Raw genomic sequence first — 18,324 nt, 5'->3', positions numbered from 1 at the left:
TCGTTCCGAGCTGTGCTGAGCAGCGGAGCCTGCCCGGGCTCCTCCGGTGCTCCGGATCCCGATACGCCCTTGGGCTCAGGGCAGGACTCTGCCTGCAGCGCGGTCACTGCCCCCAACCCGCCTCTCTCGCGCCTGGAGTCAGCTCTTCCTTTCAAAGATCAATAAAAAAGGGAGCGTGAAGGAACACAGAGTGTGCTGACTCGAGTCTCACATCGTGCACGCTTCTGCTTTCCCAGGAGGAACAGAACAGAGAGCCGGCTCCTCCTGAACTGTTAGCACCTGCCCAGCACAGAGCCCAGCCCGGGGAACACAAACAGCAGCAGCTGCTGGCAATGAGCGGGAAGAGCAAAGCCTGGGAGTGCTCCCATCTTGGCAGCCCCAAAAACACCAAAGCTGAGGCCTCACCTGCAGCACGGGCCAAAGCCGCAGCCCTGAGGCAGCAGAGGTCTGCAAACAGCACAACATGGGCCCAACTATTTTGAAGAACAAATGTTAACCTTTATTGACAGTAAACAAGGCTGTTCTTTCCAGCAACAATTGCAGCAGGGTCTAGAACAAAGTACAACAGAGAGACTGAGTAACTGTAGGTGAGCTCTGAGCAGAATCACCTTCTCTTACATGTATTGTGTACTTGTTCCTTAATATAGAAAATGGGGATTCTTTTTCTCCCCATTATTTAGTAATGACTTGGCCATTTCACACCTCCCTCATGAGGAAAATAAAATTATTATAAGTCATCATCTCCCACACAAAACAGCAGGAAAAACATACTGTAATAGGAACAATTAGGACTACGGAGCCCACGCACCACTGGAAAACCAAACAATCACTCCACAAGGAAAGCACAACACATTTCAAGGCTGTTAAAACCTTACTGACTGAAAACGCTTTCAAACATAAGATTTTAACATTTTGGGGGTGAGTTCCTGTCCCTATCTGCAGCCCTGTGAAAGTCAGACAGGAGATTAACACATAGACTTTTTCCTTTCTGCAGGAAACCTGGCAGTGGCACTGCTAGGAGGTACCCAAAGCAAGGATGGACAGGCACAATTTTTGGGATTCTGGGCTGTGATTTCACACCTTCAGCTCGCTGCAGCTTCCTGCAGTGCCACGAGATTGTGCAAAAGGGATTGGTGTGAGAAAAAGACAAGGCACAGTCTGGTTGTGTCAGGTTTCCAGCCCAGAAACCATCAGTGCTGGGATGCAGAAAGGAGCCCCCAGACAGGAACCATCAGTGCTGGGATGCAGAAAGGAGCCCCCAGACAGGAACCATCAGTGCTGGGATGCAGAAAGGAGCCCCCAGACAGGAACCATCAGTGCTGGGATGCAGAAGGGAGCCAGGGCTGGGATTTCTGGATGGATCAGAGGCTACACAAGGCCTGGCCGGTAGGTGTCAGCTGTGCACCGAAGGTGTGTGACTGTGCTCTCCACACAGTTCAGCAGCGAAGCACTCCAGATGTTGGAATCCAAAATGCAGGGAGCACTCAGAACTTTGGGCCTGTAAGCCAAAGCTTAGAATTAAACACAGGATTTGATTTGAGACCTTGGAAAAGGCTTCCAAACTGAGGTGCTAGAAGTGAGAATGTGGATTTATAGTTTAAAGCAGAGATAAAAAAATTTAGAGTTTAAGATGCAGAAAAAATAAAAGTAGTTAGTTTAGAATGCAATACTCTAGGTTTGTGTGTCATAACATGACTGGCAAAGAAAACTTACACTGCAGCATGAGTCTGTAAGACAAAATATTTAAAACTGGGACAAAACCATAAATATCCTTGCTAACAGTGTTTTACTGGTCAATAAAGCCTTAAAAAGTGTTATAACTAAACACATTGTGACCTCCTGAACCATGCAGTAAAGGTGTGAGCCAAACTCACCCTTCCTATCCATATGGAAGAAAAATAAACCACATCATCTAAAAACTCAGAGGTGCAGTCTCTAACTCATTCCAAATTCCTTCCAAAATCCCCATATGCAGTAATTAACCACCAGTTTTATACAGTACACCCTGTTTTACAGCTCCCAGTCCTTACAGAGCACTGCTCCAGTGGATTCACCCTGGCACCCCCTGCATTAACCCAGTCAGGCCGCCGGGTGGGTTATCCCCTCAGGCTGGAATATTCACCTTTCTCAGGGCTCCTCCAACTGAGAGTAGGGTGTGGAACTCCTCAGAATGGCAGAGGCCTTCTCCTCAATAGCACTGATGGCCAGGCCACTCAGCACTCCTTTGTTCATTCTCCTCACCTCCTGCACAGCCCCCACAATTTCAGCTCTGTGGGAAGTGAGGAAATAAAGGTTAACATCACGTTTTGTGCCACACATTTAGTGATTAGTTACAAATCAGGGCTGAAAATAACCCGAATATCTGACCTGCTGAACTCGGGATGCTTTTCTTGAAGTCTCCTTACTAACTTGGTAAAGCTGCTCAAGTTCAGTGCATAAGGAGAAACAAAGATACAAGATGACTTCACAGATGAACAAGTGGATGTTTTCTGCAGGGAATTTTCCCCAGGATCCTGGAATTGCATCAAAATAAGAGGAAAAATGCATGGGTTAAGTATCATACAGGTAATACAACACCTCTTTCCTATGAAAAGAAATATAGAATATAATTATATAAAATAACAACAATAACAATAATAATAATAACCATAATTAAATATAAACCATACAAATATATTTATTTATATTTTATATCTATATCATATTTATATTATTATATACATAATTATATATAATACTATAAATATAATAAAATAAATCTAAAATATAAATATATATAATATATAGAAATATATATTATATATGTAATTATATATAATACTATAAATATAAAAATAATATATTATTTAATACATTATTATTTATTTTTAATATAAAAGATAATTAAATATAATTAAATAAAAATAAACATAATTAATTATAAAAAGAATATAATAAATATAATATATAATTATATACAATACGATAATTATAATGAATTAAACATAAAATATTAAAATATAATATATAATATAATATATATAAAATATACATAATATACAGAATATTATAAATATAATAAAATAAATTTAAAATATAATTAAATATGAAATACTAGACCCACAGAATGGTTTGGGTTGGAAGGCACCTTAAAGCTCATCTTATTCCTGCTTTATTCTAATAAAGTAAAATAACTGGATCTGATTTATTTTAGCTTAGATGCAATTACCATTTCCCAAAGGAGCAGCATGTTTAAAGGGAGATCCCCAAGGACAGCAAATCTGTGTGGTTTATGTGAGCAGCACCAGCAATTACTGATTTGCCCTTTACTCTCCAAGGACCATGCTAAGCCAACACAATACTCTCTCTTTGAATGTAGAAGTTTCTTGGATTTATGTTAGAAAATCCATGAGTTTCCTTCCCATCCATTACCCCAAAATCTTTCCTGTATAAAGCCACATGACATTTACATTAAAAAATAGATGTTACAAGATGAAAAATCTAGTGCAAACGGGGAAATTCCGAACTGTCCTAGAATTAAGAAAAAATAGCTGGACTGACATAGTTTAATGCAGGGGGAAAAGAATGGTGCTTTCACTCTTCTGCCACAAATTTATTACCAAATTGTAAGGTATTTTCCTTGCCTGACATAATTTTCTATCTATTAAATGTTATGAGACAAGAAGATTTAAAGCTCTTAGTCTGCTACACAAGGAGTGTTAGTAATAATTATTTCCCCTTTTATTATCTCCAAGTACAGAATGTGCCAGCTGTTGAGTAGGTGATTTCAGATCAGGGCACTTGGTAGTAAATGCAGAGTATGAAAGAAGCCTTAAAAAGGCAAGAAATTCCTACTACAAATTAAGAACAGACCTACCTCAGGCACTGAGGGCTTTGGGTCACCGACAGGAACAGAGGAATGTTCCTTCCCACTCACGACTATCTTCACTTCTAACAATAAATGTAAGAAAGCAAAAAGTTACTAACTGTTCTTGGGCTGACATCTCTGCAGATTTTGGACAGCCCAGACAGAAAACCTTAGAACAAACTAAGGGAAAGAAGAGAATCTTCTAGCAGAAAATGAGTGTCCTGAGAAGCACAGCAGTTCAGTTTGTGGAACATCTTTTCTCTGAGTGTTTCCTGAGATTTTAAAAGGAAACACAGCCCTGAATTAACAGTATCAGTGCAAAGGCTGGTACAGAGAGCCCCCAAACTCTCTGCCTTCAGCACCCTGGCACTTCTCACCACACCCAGCACTCAAGTGTCCAAACACAAACCATTTGTATCTGAAAAGTTCAGCACAGAAGGAAGCACAAAAAGAAAGAGGAGAATAAAAAATGGAAGATTTCCATCTATGTGATTGGCTGGGTATTTATTAATTTGAGTTCAAGCACTGCAGGTGAAGTTTTCAAGGAAAAATACAGATGGACGAAGAACATCCTTGTACTCAGCTGAGTGCAAGGATTCACTGCCAGAGAATGAGAAAATAAATCTGAAACCCCAGCTGGCATTTATTCCCAGTTTACTTAAGCTTGGAGAAGGAACAGAGCACTCCAATAATAAACACCATGATTTGGTTTATCAGCTTAAAGCACACAACTTTACCTCTTGAGTCAATCGAGTCTTGCTTTCCTTGTTGCTTTTTCATTTCTTTGCACATTACTGAAATATCTGCCGCTGACAAGTCTTCCTTAGCATCAAACCAATACTCACTTCCTTCCTCATTTTTTACACAGCCTTGGCAGTTGGGATAAAATTCAAGTGTTAAAGTTCAAATCACGGTATGCTACATAAATGAGTATCAAATTTCTGTGCTGAAGAGGATTTCAGCTACTTCCATCTCTTGGTGCTACATTTCCAAGAGGTGACATTACTAGTTTGGAATTCTAATTTAAGTAGAAACTTTTTTTAAAGCTGTAAGTAATTAATATAGAGCTGTTATTACTTATTAATAAACATTGATAGCTGATATATAAAAATTCCATCACAGAAAGGGCAGCTGTGTTACCATACTCATGTTTTACACACGGTTTCCTTCCTCCCCTGAGAGCTTAGTTCACAAATGAAGATTATTTTACAAGGAGATCACTCACCACGTTCCAGAGCCTGATCTTTAATCAGTTCTTCCCACCTCTCAGGGGAAGCAGAGTCACCTGGCTGATCACCATCAGTCTGTGAGTTGTCCTACAAACATATTTCAGTTACATCACAGCACTCCCACCTGATTATAAGTAAGTTATTTTTCAGGATATCAGCCCATGAAGCGGTTGAATTTAAAAAAGTTAAATCTGCTGGTCATCCTTAAGAACCCCCAAGTTATTTTATTTTGAAAGGGCAATTAAAATTGTGAACATAAGAGCTGCATTTGCAGTCAGAGGCAGAAGACCCCAGGCTGAGAGCCCTGAAGACTCTGATCACATTTGCAGGCACCTAAAAGGAGAAAATACTTCTCAGCATGACCATCTCCAAAACCCAGGAGTGAAGAATTCCCTACCATATTGACAGAAATCCCCTTTTCTTGCTGTTTTGGTTCTTCAAAGTCAGCTTTCCCTTCACCTGAAAGATCACTAAAACACATCCAAGAATTTCATACAAAATATGGGACAACAATTTTAAGTTCTACAGTAATTCAAATATTTCCAGAAGCTCACAGTAAAATTAACATAATTAATACATTTTGGCTATTTTCATTATATCTTAATGGTTTTCTGTGTGATGTTCAGATGTATTCCTTACAATTTAAAACACCTGTGCAACTTTGACTAATTTTTACAAAACAAAACAACTGCCTTTGCTTTTTCTTGATTAACTTCACTCATGCTCAACAGGAAGCTTCAAGCAGTCTCTGGCAGTTAACCCAGTTCAGTAAAAACTTACTGCCAGATTTGTTTTCATCTCCACTTACAGAGAGTCACTGGATGGGGTCGCTGAACGTGTTCTGTCATGTACCTGCCTGAAATAAGAAGTTATTTTTCTATCATTTTTCATATCTGAATGATAATCTTGGCAAAACAGTTTCAAGTTATCTTTTACTATTATCTGTATGCTTAATATTATCTCTGCTGGCAGCAAAGTCTTTTTGGGTTTTTGTGGTGTGGGATTTTTTGGGGAGTTTTTTGTTGCTCAGTGCCATTTTAACTGTAGACAAAGATTTTTAGAAGTGAAAGCAGGGAACCAGGGAAAATGACCTGTAAATTGATAACTTTTACTATAAATATAGTAAAGATACTCCCTGCTTTCCATATTAGAACACCACAGAGGAAAAATGCCCTTAAAATAAAACCATTGTACCCACAGGGCAACGTTGATGTTTCAGCTAAACAGCCTGAAACAACAAAATGCATCCTGAAATAAAGAAATTATAGGTTTAACATCTTATATGTTCATTCCCCAGTTAACTTGGTAAGTACAACAACAAATGAAAACTACTTACTCAGAGTAAAGAATCTTTCTGAAAAACTGTCAAAAAAAAAAAAAAAAGGAGAAAGATTTAAGGATTTAAGTATAATTATCTTAATTATAAAACAATTTCTATGAAAAGCATGAAACAGTTAAGAAGTTACCTTGGAGGCAATGTAGAAGGAAGAGAGGGGGGGAAACTTCAGCTCAACTGACAGTGGTGGAAGTTCATTTAAAGGCGTGCCCATGTTTATTTCCTTTCTCATGGTGCTGTAATTATTGTCCAGTTCATCCAAAGCCAGCAGCAGAGATGAATATAACTCAGCCTTCTTCTCACAGCTATGGATAAGAAAGCAACATCAATTGAGACATTTCATTGATTTTACAGCTTCTGGAGATGCCCAAAGATTTTACAGGGTTTAAAGATTCCTCTCTAAGATTATAGTATATACAACATGAATTAACTGAATGAACTTGAGTTTTATTCCTGGGAAAAAGCAGGATTTTAGGACTGTGAATGCTACAAAAAAAAAAAAAAATTAAGGCTGGAAATAAAGCCTGGGGATAACACCACTAATTATAAACACTCCTATAGAATCTACCAGCACCATTTGGCAATTTTTTCCCTGCTAACCAGTCACCCATTTTATTTTAAAGGAGATTGGAGCACGTGCCTCCCAAGACAGGTGTTTTCCTCCAAAGCCAGCTCATAAACCTTCAAGCAGTGCTGGTAGCACATCTCGTAATGGATGGCCAGGAGCTGCAGCTCTGCTTCAATCGCTCTCTGCAGGATGTTCTGACAGCAGCTCGATCCACAATTCTTCCCAGTTTGCTTGTTGGGATGTGCTGACCTTTAAAATAATAATCACAATAACAGAATAATTATTTGGGCCTTCAAGATTTTGTTTGAGGTGTTTTATTTTGAAGCAAAGAGCTTCAAATAGCCAGAAGCTATTTCTGGTATGATTTAAGGAAAATCCTGTTTAGCCCACAATAATAACTGTGAGGATTACAGTCAGTTTTATCAGAGAGGTGGGAACTGCACAAGCACATCATAATTTCTATTCAGAAAGTGAAGCCTTAAGAACAAAAAGAAACTTGGCAATGCTGTGGATCTACAAACATACTTATTTTGTTTCCACAGCCATAGAGTTTAGGAATAGGAACAGTTTAGGAATGAACACAGGAATAGTTTAGGTTGGAAAGGATCTCTGGAGATCTGTAGAAGAAGGCTGCTTTGGTCTTTGTTCAACTTCAGGAAGTGTTCAGCTCACTCTTCTCACCTGTTCAAGCCCCTGCAGCACAAACTGGTGCCCAGCAAGCTTTTAATACCATCAGTTTTGCCAAGCCACAGAAAACATGAAAAAACCTCTGATGCAGGATCTCAAATTCCAAAACCAAGAACAACTCCTGACCCACCTGTTGGTGCCTGTCTTCCAACCAAGATGATCTTTGAATTCCTCCTTTTCAAAAAGAAAAAAAAGAAGTCAAAACTTACAGATTAACACCCATGGAGTCAAAATCAATGAAAGTTGTGTCAAGCTGGCCCTTCTTGGTTTGTGTCACTGACCTGCAGGTGTGAGCTGAGAGCTCCTGTGGAGCATTCCGTGTTGGAAGCAGCATCCACAGAGGTCTGACCCTGCCACCCCACACGAGCTCTGCTCACCACGGTCACCTCTGTGCTCACTGCCCTGGAGCACAGACACACCTGGGCACTGCTGCCTCTGCTGGCTGGGAATGCAGCTCTGGGATCAGAGGCAGCAGCCACAGCCACACTGGGGACACTCCTCAGGGATTCACCACGCTCTGGCCTCCCAGCAGAGGATTTATCTGCAGCTTCCACAGGGTTCTTGCCAGGGAGGATTTCAGGGGCTGGGAGCTGGGTTTCAGCATCCCCTGCAGTGCTGCTGGTGCCATGAGCTGGTTTTTCACAGCTGCTGAAGTAGGAGGGCTCTCCGTGTTTGCAGGGCTGGGCCTCCTCTCTGTCTGGCTCCACTGCTACGCTCTGGCTGGGTCTGAGGCTCTTTCCAGAATCTTCTTCCCCTGCTGTGATTTGGGGTGGCACGGCCTTCACCTCTGCAACCTCCTCCTGCTCAGAAAACTCACTCCAGTTGCTCTTCTCCTCCTCGTACTCCTCGTGAGCACTGAGATACTCCAGCTGGGAGTCCTCCCCTAAATCTGCACCCAGGCAGGAGGTCTGAGTGAAGCAGCTCCTCCTGCTGCTCTTCTCCACTTCCATGGCACCAACACGAGCTCCTGCTGCTCCTCAGAGGGAATCACACAACTCAAAGTCACTGGCTTGGCTCTTCCTGCCTTAATAAAAATGAAGAGAAGTTCAAGATGCTCCATAGCATACAGAAGGACAAAAAAAATACATTAAATTAATTTGATAATTAAATTAACCATCCTCTTTTCACCTACTGTATGCACAGAGGAATTCTACAGCACCTTCCTAAAGAAATCCCAAGAGCTGATTTCTGAATTGGTGGAATCCCTGTGACACCATACAGCACACAAAGGGTTAAAATATAGGTTGCTTCTATTAAGGAAGAGGTGAAGCTTGAGCTCTGTGCCTCCCAAAAACTAAAACCCCCCTTGGGTGTTGGACAAGGGGGAAATCAAAGCATATTCCTCTTCTTGCTTCTCCAGAATTAAGAAACTTACCAGGGACAAAACCCCAAGAATCCTTTCCATCAGTTATAAAGGAACATAGGAAAGTCATTTAGCAACAGAAAGAAGCTGTGCAATTCACCACACTAAAGCAATGCACCTCCTCTGAACTTGCAGCAAACCCAGTTTGGTAACAAGCACCAACAAAAAGCAGAGAGAAAGCATGGAGGGATGGAAGATGCTCCCTGTGAAGCTTGTTTCTTAGAAATATTGTCAATTCTTCTCTGCCTTCCCTCAGAAACTTCTAACAAAGAAAGGAATACATAAAAGCATTAGCTGTATTTCTCAATTATGTCTGCTTTCTAAACTACTTAAATGACACATCCCAATTCCAGTCACTGTCTCTGACAGCCCTTCCCCAGGGGATGGGAAGGAATAAGGATTAATATTCAAATGTTCAAACATTCAAGCCTTCCACTAGCCCAGGCTGCTCCAAGCCCCCTCCAACCTGGTCTTGAACACTTCCACCGTTTAATTACACACTTCTACAGTTGTTTTTGCCTCAAAAACGTTGTCCTTTTTTACTACACTAACTACTTTCACCACCTAACTAAAGCTTGAGCACCTCTGTGGAATTAAGAAGCCGAACGCTGCCAAAGCACATCCCAGATGCCTGTACAGAAATCACATTATTACTACAGAGAAGTGACTTTTCCCCCTCATTTTTCCCTTGAGAACAAGAACCAAAACACCTCCACACCACAGATAAGGTACAATAACCCCTCCTTGTCGCTGTTAGTGACACAACCAAACGCTGAACCACAGCCGAGCCCGCCCCGGGAGCCCTGAGGGCAGCCCGGTGCTCCCGCTCGCCCAGGAGAAACCCTCAGACCGGAGAACGGCGTCTCACCGCAGCTCCAGGGCAGGCTGAGGCGCGGCCCCGCCGCCCGCACGAAGCCCCGGGCCCGCTCCGGTCACACACCACACGAAACCCCGGGCCCGCTCCGGTCACACACCACACGAAACCCCGGGCCCGCTCCGGTCACACACCACACGAAACCCCGGGCTCGCTCCGGTCGCCGCCCGCACGAAGCCCCGGGCCCGCTCCGGTCGCGGCCCACACGAAGCCCCGGGCTCGCTCCGGTCGCCGCCCGCACGAAGCCCCGGGCCCGCTCCGGCCACGGCCCACACGAAGCCCCGGGCCCGCTCCGGTCGCCGCCCGCACAAAGTCCCGGGCCCGCTCCGGTCACACACCACATAAAACCCCGGGCTCGCTCCGGTCGCGCCCACACAAGCCCCAGGCCGCTCCGGTCGCCCGCCCTCACGAGCCCCGCCCGCTACCGGCCACGGCCCAGCCGCGCCCCGCGCTCATTGCGTCGCGCCGCGCACGAAGTCCCGGGCCGCTGCGGCCCCCACTACCCGGGCTCCTCCTCCCCGCCCCTCAACAATGGGGTCGCTGTGTCCCCTCGGAGGCGGTACCGCCATATTTCCCCAGAATTGGTGCCGCTGTATGCCCTCAAAGGCGGTACCGTCATATTCCCCAGTATCGTACCGCTGTATCCCCTCAAAGGTGGTGCCGCCATATCCCCTCAGAGACAGTACCGCCGCATCTCCTCAAAGGCGCGGCCGCCGTGTTCCCTCAGAGCCAGTACAGCCATATTCCTTCAGAAGCAGTACTGCCGTGTCCCCTCACGGCTCTCCCTTCACAGACCCTTTTGTCCCCTCACTGACCCTTCTCTCCTCCCACGGTCCCTTCTCTCTCCTTATGGTCCTTTATCCCTCCTCACCGTCCTTTCTGTCCCCTCACGGTACCTTCTCTCCCCTCACGGTCTCTGCTCTCCCCTCATGGTCCCTTCTCTTCCCTCACGGTCTCTTTCCTCTGGGTCCCTTCTCTCCCTCCACGGTCCCTGCTCTCCCCTCACAGACCCTTTTCTCCCCTCACGGTCCCTTCTCTCCCCCCACAGACCCTTTGGTTCCCTCACGGTCCCTTCTCTCCCCTCATGATCCCTTCTGTCCCCTCACGGTCCCTTCTCTCCCCCCACAGACCCTTTTGTCCCCTCACGGACCCTTCTCTGCCCACGGATCCTTTTGTCCCCTCATGATCCTTTATCTCCTCTCACGAACCCTTCTCTCTCCTCACAGTCCCTTCTGTCGCCTCACGGTCCCTCCTCTCCCCTCACGGCTCTCCCGCCGCCGAGCACTGACAGACCAAAGCGCGGCCAGCGGGGAGGGAGAGCAGCAGCTCTTGTACGGCTACTACAGACTCACAGAATTATCCTGTGCCGCAAGGGACCCACGAGGATCTTGGAGTCCAACCCCCAGCCATGCACAGAACACCCCACTAATCTCACCCTGTGCCTCAGAGCATTGACCAAACTCTGGCAGCTCCTTGAACTCTACTTTGGGGCTGTGACTAGTCACTGGGGAGCCTGTTCAGTGCCCAACCCACCCTTTGAGGGAAGTTCTCCTAATATGCAGCTCTAACCTCCTTTGGCACACATTAAAACCTACCTGAAAGTTTCCAGGCTGAAGGAGCGCAGACAAACCTACCTGCCACACAGGTCCATGCTACTTGGGCAAGGGGCTCTGCTTCTTCATTTAAACACATGTGTAAAGGTCATAATGAAGTGTGTAAAACACCACTCAGTTGCCTAAAACTAATCTTCAGAGACATACGATGGTTTAGAGCATCTAAAGTGAAGACAAGCACTCCCCTCCTGCTTAGTCTTTTTCACTTAAGTGAGTGTTCTGGCAACGCATCAGGGCAAGAGGGCATTTAATACTAGAACAGTGTATTTTTTATGAACCAAGCTGCCTCCTGTTGTGAAGGAGTCTTCGTGAAGGATTCTTCAGGGAAAGCTACTGTGTGGGTTACCTCTGTGTTCACCATAAATAAAATTGGAGAATGAATCCAATTAGCAACACCATTCAAATTTCTCCTGATGGGGGACTGTCTCTGTCCTCCTACTACCCAAGTGCACTTGACTATTAAAATGCTGAAATTTGGAGGTGCATGTCACATTCTGCCACAAAAAACACTGATATTTGGAGGTACATCTCACACCAGTGCCCTCAGTCACACAAGCCCCTGAATTTGTACATGTCCCGACCAGTGTTGCTCATGTTCTGTGTGATCCTGCAGCAATGTTTTGAAAAGAAAAACGAGCTGTTAGACCCGTATCACCCTGAATTTTCTGTATTTTCCAAGAGAACCTGTACTGGTAACATCAGCATGGACAGACCACTCCATAAAAACTACCCAAACAAGTGACATTTTATTGGCGAGTTCTGCTCATAATGGATTTCCTTTTCCAGGCTCACATTTCCTAACAGAGCGACTGGGGGGAAAAAAAACCCAACAAAAACAAAACCAAAAACATTTCAGGTAGCATTCCATTTGCAAGCGATAAAAATCATGTAACATTTAAAAATAAAACAGAGGATAGGAAATTGAAACAGAAGTTGTAGGAAAACCTGTCCTGGTTCCCCCAGGAGCTGTTCCTCGCCCGGCTGCCGCCACCTCAGCCCCACTCTCAGGGCACTGAGGTTCTCTCGTTTGGTGCTCAAATTTTAGGACTGGGACATGTGCTATTATCACCATTCAAAGCCCTGTTGTTGTACATTCTTCACAGAAAAACATAGAACAGTTTGCAGTAAACCAACCAGTTCTTTTTCTTCCCTTATTCTAACGCTAAGTCATACTGAAAGTTAGGGGAGAGGGAGGGAGGAAATGTGGCTTCAACATTCACCTACTTTATTACACACAAAGGTTTCTACTAAGAGCATATCCAGGGTGAAATACACATCTGATTTCCGTCATGAGGTCGATGCTTATGGGGTGTGAGATGAAATCTACTTCCAAATGATAAACACATCCCTTTTTGATGAACAAAGTGTTATTTTTTTGCCTTTTGGACCAACGCTTGGTTGCTGGGTTGTTTCTCCTGAGCCCTGCCAGGAGAGGCAGCTTGCACTGCTGCCACAAATGAAGTGATGACTGGTGGCAATCACACACCTTACCACTGGTAAGATGTTGTATTTTAGCATCTTTGTTTGCATTCTGAAAATCCCTTTGCTTGTTTTTTAGGCCCCCGAGGCTTTGTACACCAGAAATTACACAAGTCATGCACAGAAAATTGTAAATTGGTATCCACAGCCATTTTGAGGTATTCCACAAGAAACCTGGCTCTGCACCTGAATGTTCCTCTCAAAAACAATTAAAAAACCCAAAAACCCAAAGCCCTAACTGGAGTGGAAATTTAATTTAAAAATATTCCTTCCAACCCACGTTTCACCACATTTCATCAACAAGGACATACTTAATTCCCCAAGGGCACAAAAAAAAGCCTTCTTCATCCTTTTCCTGGAATAATAATTTCAGTACTTCATTCCTAAATTTTCCTTGTGCACTTGGAAGAGATGAAGACGAGGGTGTTGTTTCCTAGCCAAACCAGAGAAACACATTCAGACAGCAGTTTTGGTTTACTGAATTCGCGAAGGTGCTCGAGGAAGATACCAGAGATCCCCTTGTGTTGGAAACAGCAGCGGTTCCTGCTCTAACCTCCCGTCTGCGAGGAGGAGGCTGGGGAAAGACCTGGATTGCAGGGTCTGAAGGCCGAGTTAGGAAGAAATGTGATCTCCTGGGCGTTGATTTGGCTTGGTAGAAGCTCTTGAGGCAGCCACAAGGGGACAGGAGACGCTGCTCCACCGCGCGAGCGGATAGCAGAGGCGCCGGCTTTCCTGTTAGGGCTGAGGTGGGACGGGCAGCCTTGTTCCTGGGGTAGCTGCTGCTCTCCTTTGAGTAGTACATTCAGAATGAGTTCTGGTGAAGCAGAGCTGTAGTGCCGGCCGTGTGCCACCGTTACACACGCAAGGATCGCCCGCAGCATTCACTGGGTTGCGCTGCTCTGCGGGAGAATGGGAAACCTCCGCGGTGATCCTAGATGGAGACAACTCGCTACTTCCGTAGCTGTAGAAAACCCATATGCAGTAATATTTTCTAAAGTGCTTCTTTACTTAGCAGTTATTCTTTTAAAAATCAGACTTGGATTTCGTAGCGGCATCGTTTCCTAGTAGGTCATGGACCGGTAGATAGTTTCTGATGTAAAAAACCCATTACATATTATGTTTAAGCAAATGACACTTGCTTTGATAAATGCACCGAAGAGAGTGACCCAAGTGCAAACCCCACCATTTCTGAAAACACGGCCTTATGCTGGTTTATTAATGCAACCTTACATCCTTTAAAAGTCATTTACTTCGACTCCAAGAGCAGGGATTAAATAATACAAATAAAAATTGAAAATTCAATGAAGCTATTGCCTATTTACCCTGAAATAAAAGAGTCTCACGATTCTACTGGTGCAAAAATCCCTCCAAACACATTTGTTTTATTGGCAAAGTCATTTAAGGTCACTTTTGCTTCCAAGACCATCTTCTTCCATGGTTTCCACTGAAGGAGTTTTGCTTTGTAATGGCTTGTGGTTCCACAGTGATTTGTAAATGAAAAACCTACTATGAATAACTCTACCGTAGTCACTAAATTACAGATACTGTCATGAGAAAAGTCCCAAAACTTACAGTGTTCGTTTTAAAATTTTCAGCAAGACAACAAAAATTCCAGTCACCAAGTGTTTTCTTTGAGTGCCGTTTTAAACGGCAATAAATGGCTGCTGTGCCCTCAGGATGGAGAATTCCATGTGCTTCTTAGGCGTTGTACTTGGAGCGCCCCCCAGAGCTCGGCGTGCAAGGGCTCCCGCGGGGCACAGCCACGTGGATCATCACATCACATCACATCACATCACTCCTCCTATGGATGTAGTGCAGCAGGCTGGGATCTGCGTGGGGAGGCACGGAGCAGGAGCTGGGGCGGCCTGGTCTCGGGAGGCGGTGGCACCAAGCGTCCCGGGCAGCGGCGGCATTCCGCTTCCGAGCAGCGGGAAGGGCTGGCTATTGCTGGGACAGCAGAGCGCTCCGGTTGGCCTTCATCTTCTCCAGTCGCTTCACCAGGTGGCCGTTGCTGACCTCCAGCTCCTCGGTTTTGTCCAGTGCTGAACGGAGCTGAAGGAAGCAGAAAAACACCGTGAATTTCACCGTGTTATCCCTTTGCAAAGGCACAGCAAGGTCTGTGGTTGTCAAGGCTAACTGACCACACTAACTCAGAACACAAAGCAGCTGAAAATTCCTTTAACAGCATTAAACTGCTTTGCAGGCCACACACATGAATGTTTAAGTACACTGCCAAGAACCCAGGGTATTTACAGAATGCTGAACAGAAAAGACCGAGGTAAGAAGAAATGCGGTCTCCCAAGTCCAGATTTGGCTTGAGGCAGTCACCATGGACAGAAGGTTACTCCTGTGGAGCAAGAGATACCCAGAGAATCACAGAATTTCCCTCAATCCAGAAGCACGAGGCTCTGGGTGATGTACCCCTGTCTCACTGCCCAGCTTTTGTGTTTCTGGTTCCTAGAACTCTATCCACAGCCTCAGTTTCCTATAAAACCCTGCATAAGCATAAAGAGGCAGACCATAAATCTGCAGCACAGGCTGGGGAAGGCAGAGGTGAATTATTTATTCTTTATAATTATTTATTATTTATTATTATTATTATTCAGGATAGCTGCACGGATGTGCTCTATGCAGTCAGAGTTTTGCTCTCTCAGGTGAGTTTTGACATTCAGTTTTACTTCTTTCTGAGAACAAATGTTGTCCTAGACACCAGGGGTAATGTTCATTCTGCTGGAATGTATCCATGAGATCGGGGTAGGGAGAGAGAGCTGGACTGCACAGAACAATATTTATAGGTAGCAAAGCAGAAGGATATTTAGAATAAGCAAGGAGTCATACTGGGAAAAAAAATCAAAGAAGCCCCTCTGGAGGCAGTGAGAGAGAAGCTGATGAAGGTATTCAGGCTCTAAGGAGACAGAGGCACGGTCAGAGCCTGTGCACAGCCACACCACCCCAGACAGGCCTGAACAGATTGGCAGGGCAAGGCAAACAGGCTCACAAAGAACAACTCACATCCCTTGAGCAAGTCAGGTTGGGAAGGAACAGTGAAAAGGCAGTGGGAGCAACAACTCACATCCCTTGAGCAAGTCAGGTTGGGAAGGAACAGTGAAAATGCAGTGGGAGCTCACAGCCGTGACTGTTCCTCCAGTCTGAGTGCTGAAAACTTGGTGGCACACTTATAAGGAGGAAATAATGCACTACAGCAATGAGATGCTCATCCCTTGCTGTGCCAAGAAAGGTGTTCCTCCCCTAAAACACCCAGGGAAGCAGGTTTCCCCCACAGGAGCAGGCTGAGCTGTGACAGCGTGCAGCGGGAGTTACCTCTCTCTGCAGTTTGCGTTTCTCTGCCTTCAGTTCATCCTCTATTCGCTCAGCATTCTCAGCAGCAGTTTTGTAGCGGGCTACCTGGCCTTCCAGTCGTATTACCTGAGTGAAGGCAAAGGTTGGGATGAGAAGCTGTGCCAAGAAGTTACTCTGAAGCTTTAGTCCTCCACTAGTACTCAAGGAATAACCAGAGAGATGCTAACTCCTCTTTGATAAAATAAAAGGGAAGAAAACACCAAGGAAGCCTGGCAACAGTAATTTACTGCTGACCTTTTGTACACATCCATATTTAATATGCTTCCAGCAAGAAAAAATACAGTCCATTGACTACATTTCTCTTAGCAAGAGCGTTGCTGATGTACCTTGGACAAGAGCAAACAATCAAATCGGAACAGCTGTGTGTAAACTCCATCTCCATCTGCTGGGAACCATTTAAAACCTGTTGACAGCTATGCTAAGGAAATGTTCAGCAGAGTTCATCAGGTACTTTTGGTTTTGACCATTCTTCCCTCAGCACAGAGGAATAATATATTCCTTCTTCCCCATACATAAATGTCATAGTGGCCCTCATGCTCCAACACTCCCGTTTCTTATTTGAAGGGAAAATCACAGTAAACATAATTTCATTTATCACTTATCAAAACACACTTTCTCTTTGTATTCTCACCATGCCTGAACAAACAGAACAAGCCAAAAACTTACATTCTGCTCCAATGCTGTTATCTCTTGCTCAGACTTTGCTAGTTTAAATTTGAGATCACTGATCTGTCTGTTGGCATCTCCTAAAAGAATCGCAGATTTATCAGAGATGTCAGAACAAGCGTGAACAGTTTCTAACAAGTCTGTGCTAAAACTTCCATGCATCAAGGATCTATGTGAGGCAGCAGGAGAGTTCTCTCAGAAAGAGCCCAGCAGAGAGGCACCATTCCCAGTCCTGCCTGACTCCTGCCAACCACTCTGAAGGCAGAATTAATCTGAACTCCCCCCAGCTCTGCTGAGGAGCAATAACAGAGATTTCCATCTGCAATCCTAAACAAAGGCTCCTAATTCCCTCACCTCTGCAGAGGTGCATGGCTGCTCCAAGGGCAAAGCTCCCTTGGAACTGAAGGCTCATTCTTACTCAGAGCCATGTGATTATTATTGTACTGATACATTTTCTCACTCACATGCAGGGCACAAAATTCTCTTAAAACCAAAATACAGCTCACTTTGGAGGTCAATTATGTGCATATCTGTCCCGTTTTCCAGAACTTCATCTTCAGACTGTGTATTTTCCATCTTGGCATTCCTTTGCTTTTCTTCCAGTTGTCCCTTTAATTTTTTAATCTGAAGGAGAGAAAACAGTTATTAAAATCACTAAGGGAAATTGTGGCTTGAATTCACTCCAGTATTATAAAACAAATTATGAATTCTTTAAACAGAAATTCAAAAAAATATTCTGTTCCTTTGTAATATCCTAGAAAGTATTTTGGCAAATGACTCACAGTATTTTACACATCAGTGCTTATGTACAAGTTCAGGATCAAAAAAATCAGTGAAAAATGACTGGTTTATTAGAAAAGCCATAAATCTTCTGCAGGCACATCCATGTAAAACATTATTTTCTTAAAAACTCCCAAACCTGTGTTTGGTTGCGTGCCAGTCTCAAGGCCAAGGTCACTGAGCATCAATGAAAGCACAGAGTGTCCTGCAGGTCAACAGACAGCTGAAGATTTTTTTGAATAAGCTTTTTAGCCACTCTGGAATACTGTCGCAGACAACTTTTATGGAAAATCCTTCCCTTAGGATTTTTCCTCCTGAGAAGCTGAGAGGCCTCAGGAACAAAATGTAAACAATGGTTATCTGCTGCTGTGGAATGCAACAGGTGGGTCTGTGATTGGCCCATGTTGGATGTTTCTAATTAATGGCCAATCACACTCAGCTGGCTCAAGCAGAGAATCCGAGCCACAAACCTTTGTTATCATTCTTTTCTATTCTATTCTTAGCCAGCCTTCTGATGAAATC

General features: G+C 44.3%; 2 protein-coding genes across 12 annotated transcripts in view; both read right to left on the bottom strand.

The window, feature by feature from the left end:
• Positions 1–484: 484 nt before the first annotated feature.
• On the bottom strand, positions 485–10,272 carry RBM44 (RNA binding motif protein 44). Of its 7 annotated transcripts, none has more exons than XM_064718642.1 (14): positions 10,243–10,272; positions 7,949–8,691; positions 7,798–7,841; positions 7,053–7,229; positions 6,543–6,717; positions 6,413–6,438; positions 5,885–5,932; positions 5,474–5,546; positions 5,073–5,163; positions 4,585–4,716; positions 3,857–3,930; positions 2,368–2,513; positions 2,123–2,269; positions 485–1,498 (listed from the first exon to the last, which is right to left on the bottom strand). In XM_064718642.1, the coding sequence occupies exons 2-13, from the start codon at positions 8,615–8,617 to the stop codon at positions 2,128–2,130; spliced, it is 1,797 nt and encodes a 598-aa protein (XP_064574712.1). In that variant the 5' UTR covers positions 8,618–8,691; positions 10,243–10,272; the 3' UTR covers positions 485–1,498; positions 2,123–2,127. The 7 variants fall into 7 exon arrangements, with proteins under 7 accessions (XP_064574712.1, XP_064574713.1, XP_064574708.1 ...); XM_064718643.1 differs by having other exon boundaries at positions 7,949–8,687; positions 10,243–10,268; XM_064718638.1 differs by lacking the exon at positions 10,243–10,272 and adding an exon at positions 10,039–10,208.
• A 1,972-nt stretch (positions 10,273–12,244) lies between these two features.
• The window catches only part of LRRFIP1 (LRR binding FLII interacting protein 1), a 108,901-nt gene continuing 102,821 nt past the window's right edge, over positions 12,245–18,324 (bottom strand). For all 5 annotated transcript variants that reach the window (XM_064718699.1, XM_064718696.1, XM_064718697.1 and 2 more), the window contains 4 exons: positions 17,529–17,646; positions 17,023–17,102; positions 16,318–16,422; positions 12,245–15,048 (listed from right to left, as the gene is read on the bottom strand). In XM_064718699.1, coding sequence (XP_064574769.1) covers positions 14,938–15,048; positions 16,318–16,422; positions 17,023–17,102; positions 17,529–17,646 — 414 coding nt within the window. In that variant the 3' untranslated portion in view covers positions 12,245–14,937. The remainder of the gene's footprint in view (positions 15,049–16,317; positions 16,423–17,022; positions 17,103–17,528; positions 17,647–18,324) is intronic.

Source organism: Zonotrichia leucophrys, chromosome 7, assembly GCF_028769735.1.
Source record: "Zonotrichia leucophrys gambelii isolate GWCS_2022_RI chromosome 7, RI_Zleu_2.0, whole genome shotgun sequence".
In the NCBI taxonomy this organism is placed as follows: domain Eukaryota; kingdom Metazoa; phylum Chordata; class Aves; order Passeriformes; family Passerellidae; genus Zonotrichia; species Zonotrichia leucophrys.
Note: the sequence above shows the minus strand (reverse complement) of the source record. Positions and strands in the feature narration are given on the sequence as shown.

Coding starts and splice junctions, on each gene's coding strand:
- RBM44 (XM_064718642.1), bottom strand. CDS start 8,617: ATGGAAGTGGAGAAGAGCAGCAGGAGGAGCTGCTTCACTCAGACCTCC. Junction 7,842..7,948: donor CTCTCAGCTCACACCTGCAG/GTCAGTGACACA, acceptor CTTTTTGAAAAG/GAGGAATTCAAAGATCATCT. Junction 4,717..5,072: donor AGATCAGGCTCTGGAACGTG/GTGAGTGATCTC, acceptor CCAACTGCCAAG/GCTGTGTAAAAAATGAGGAA.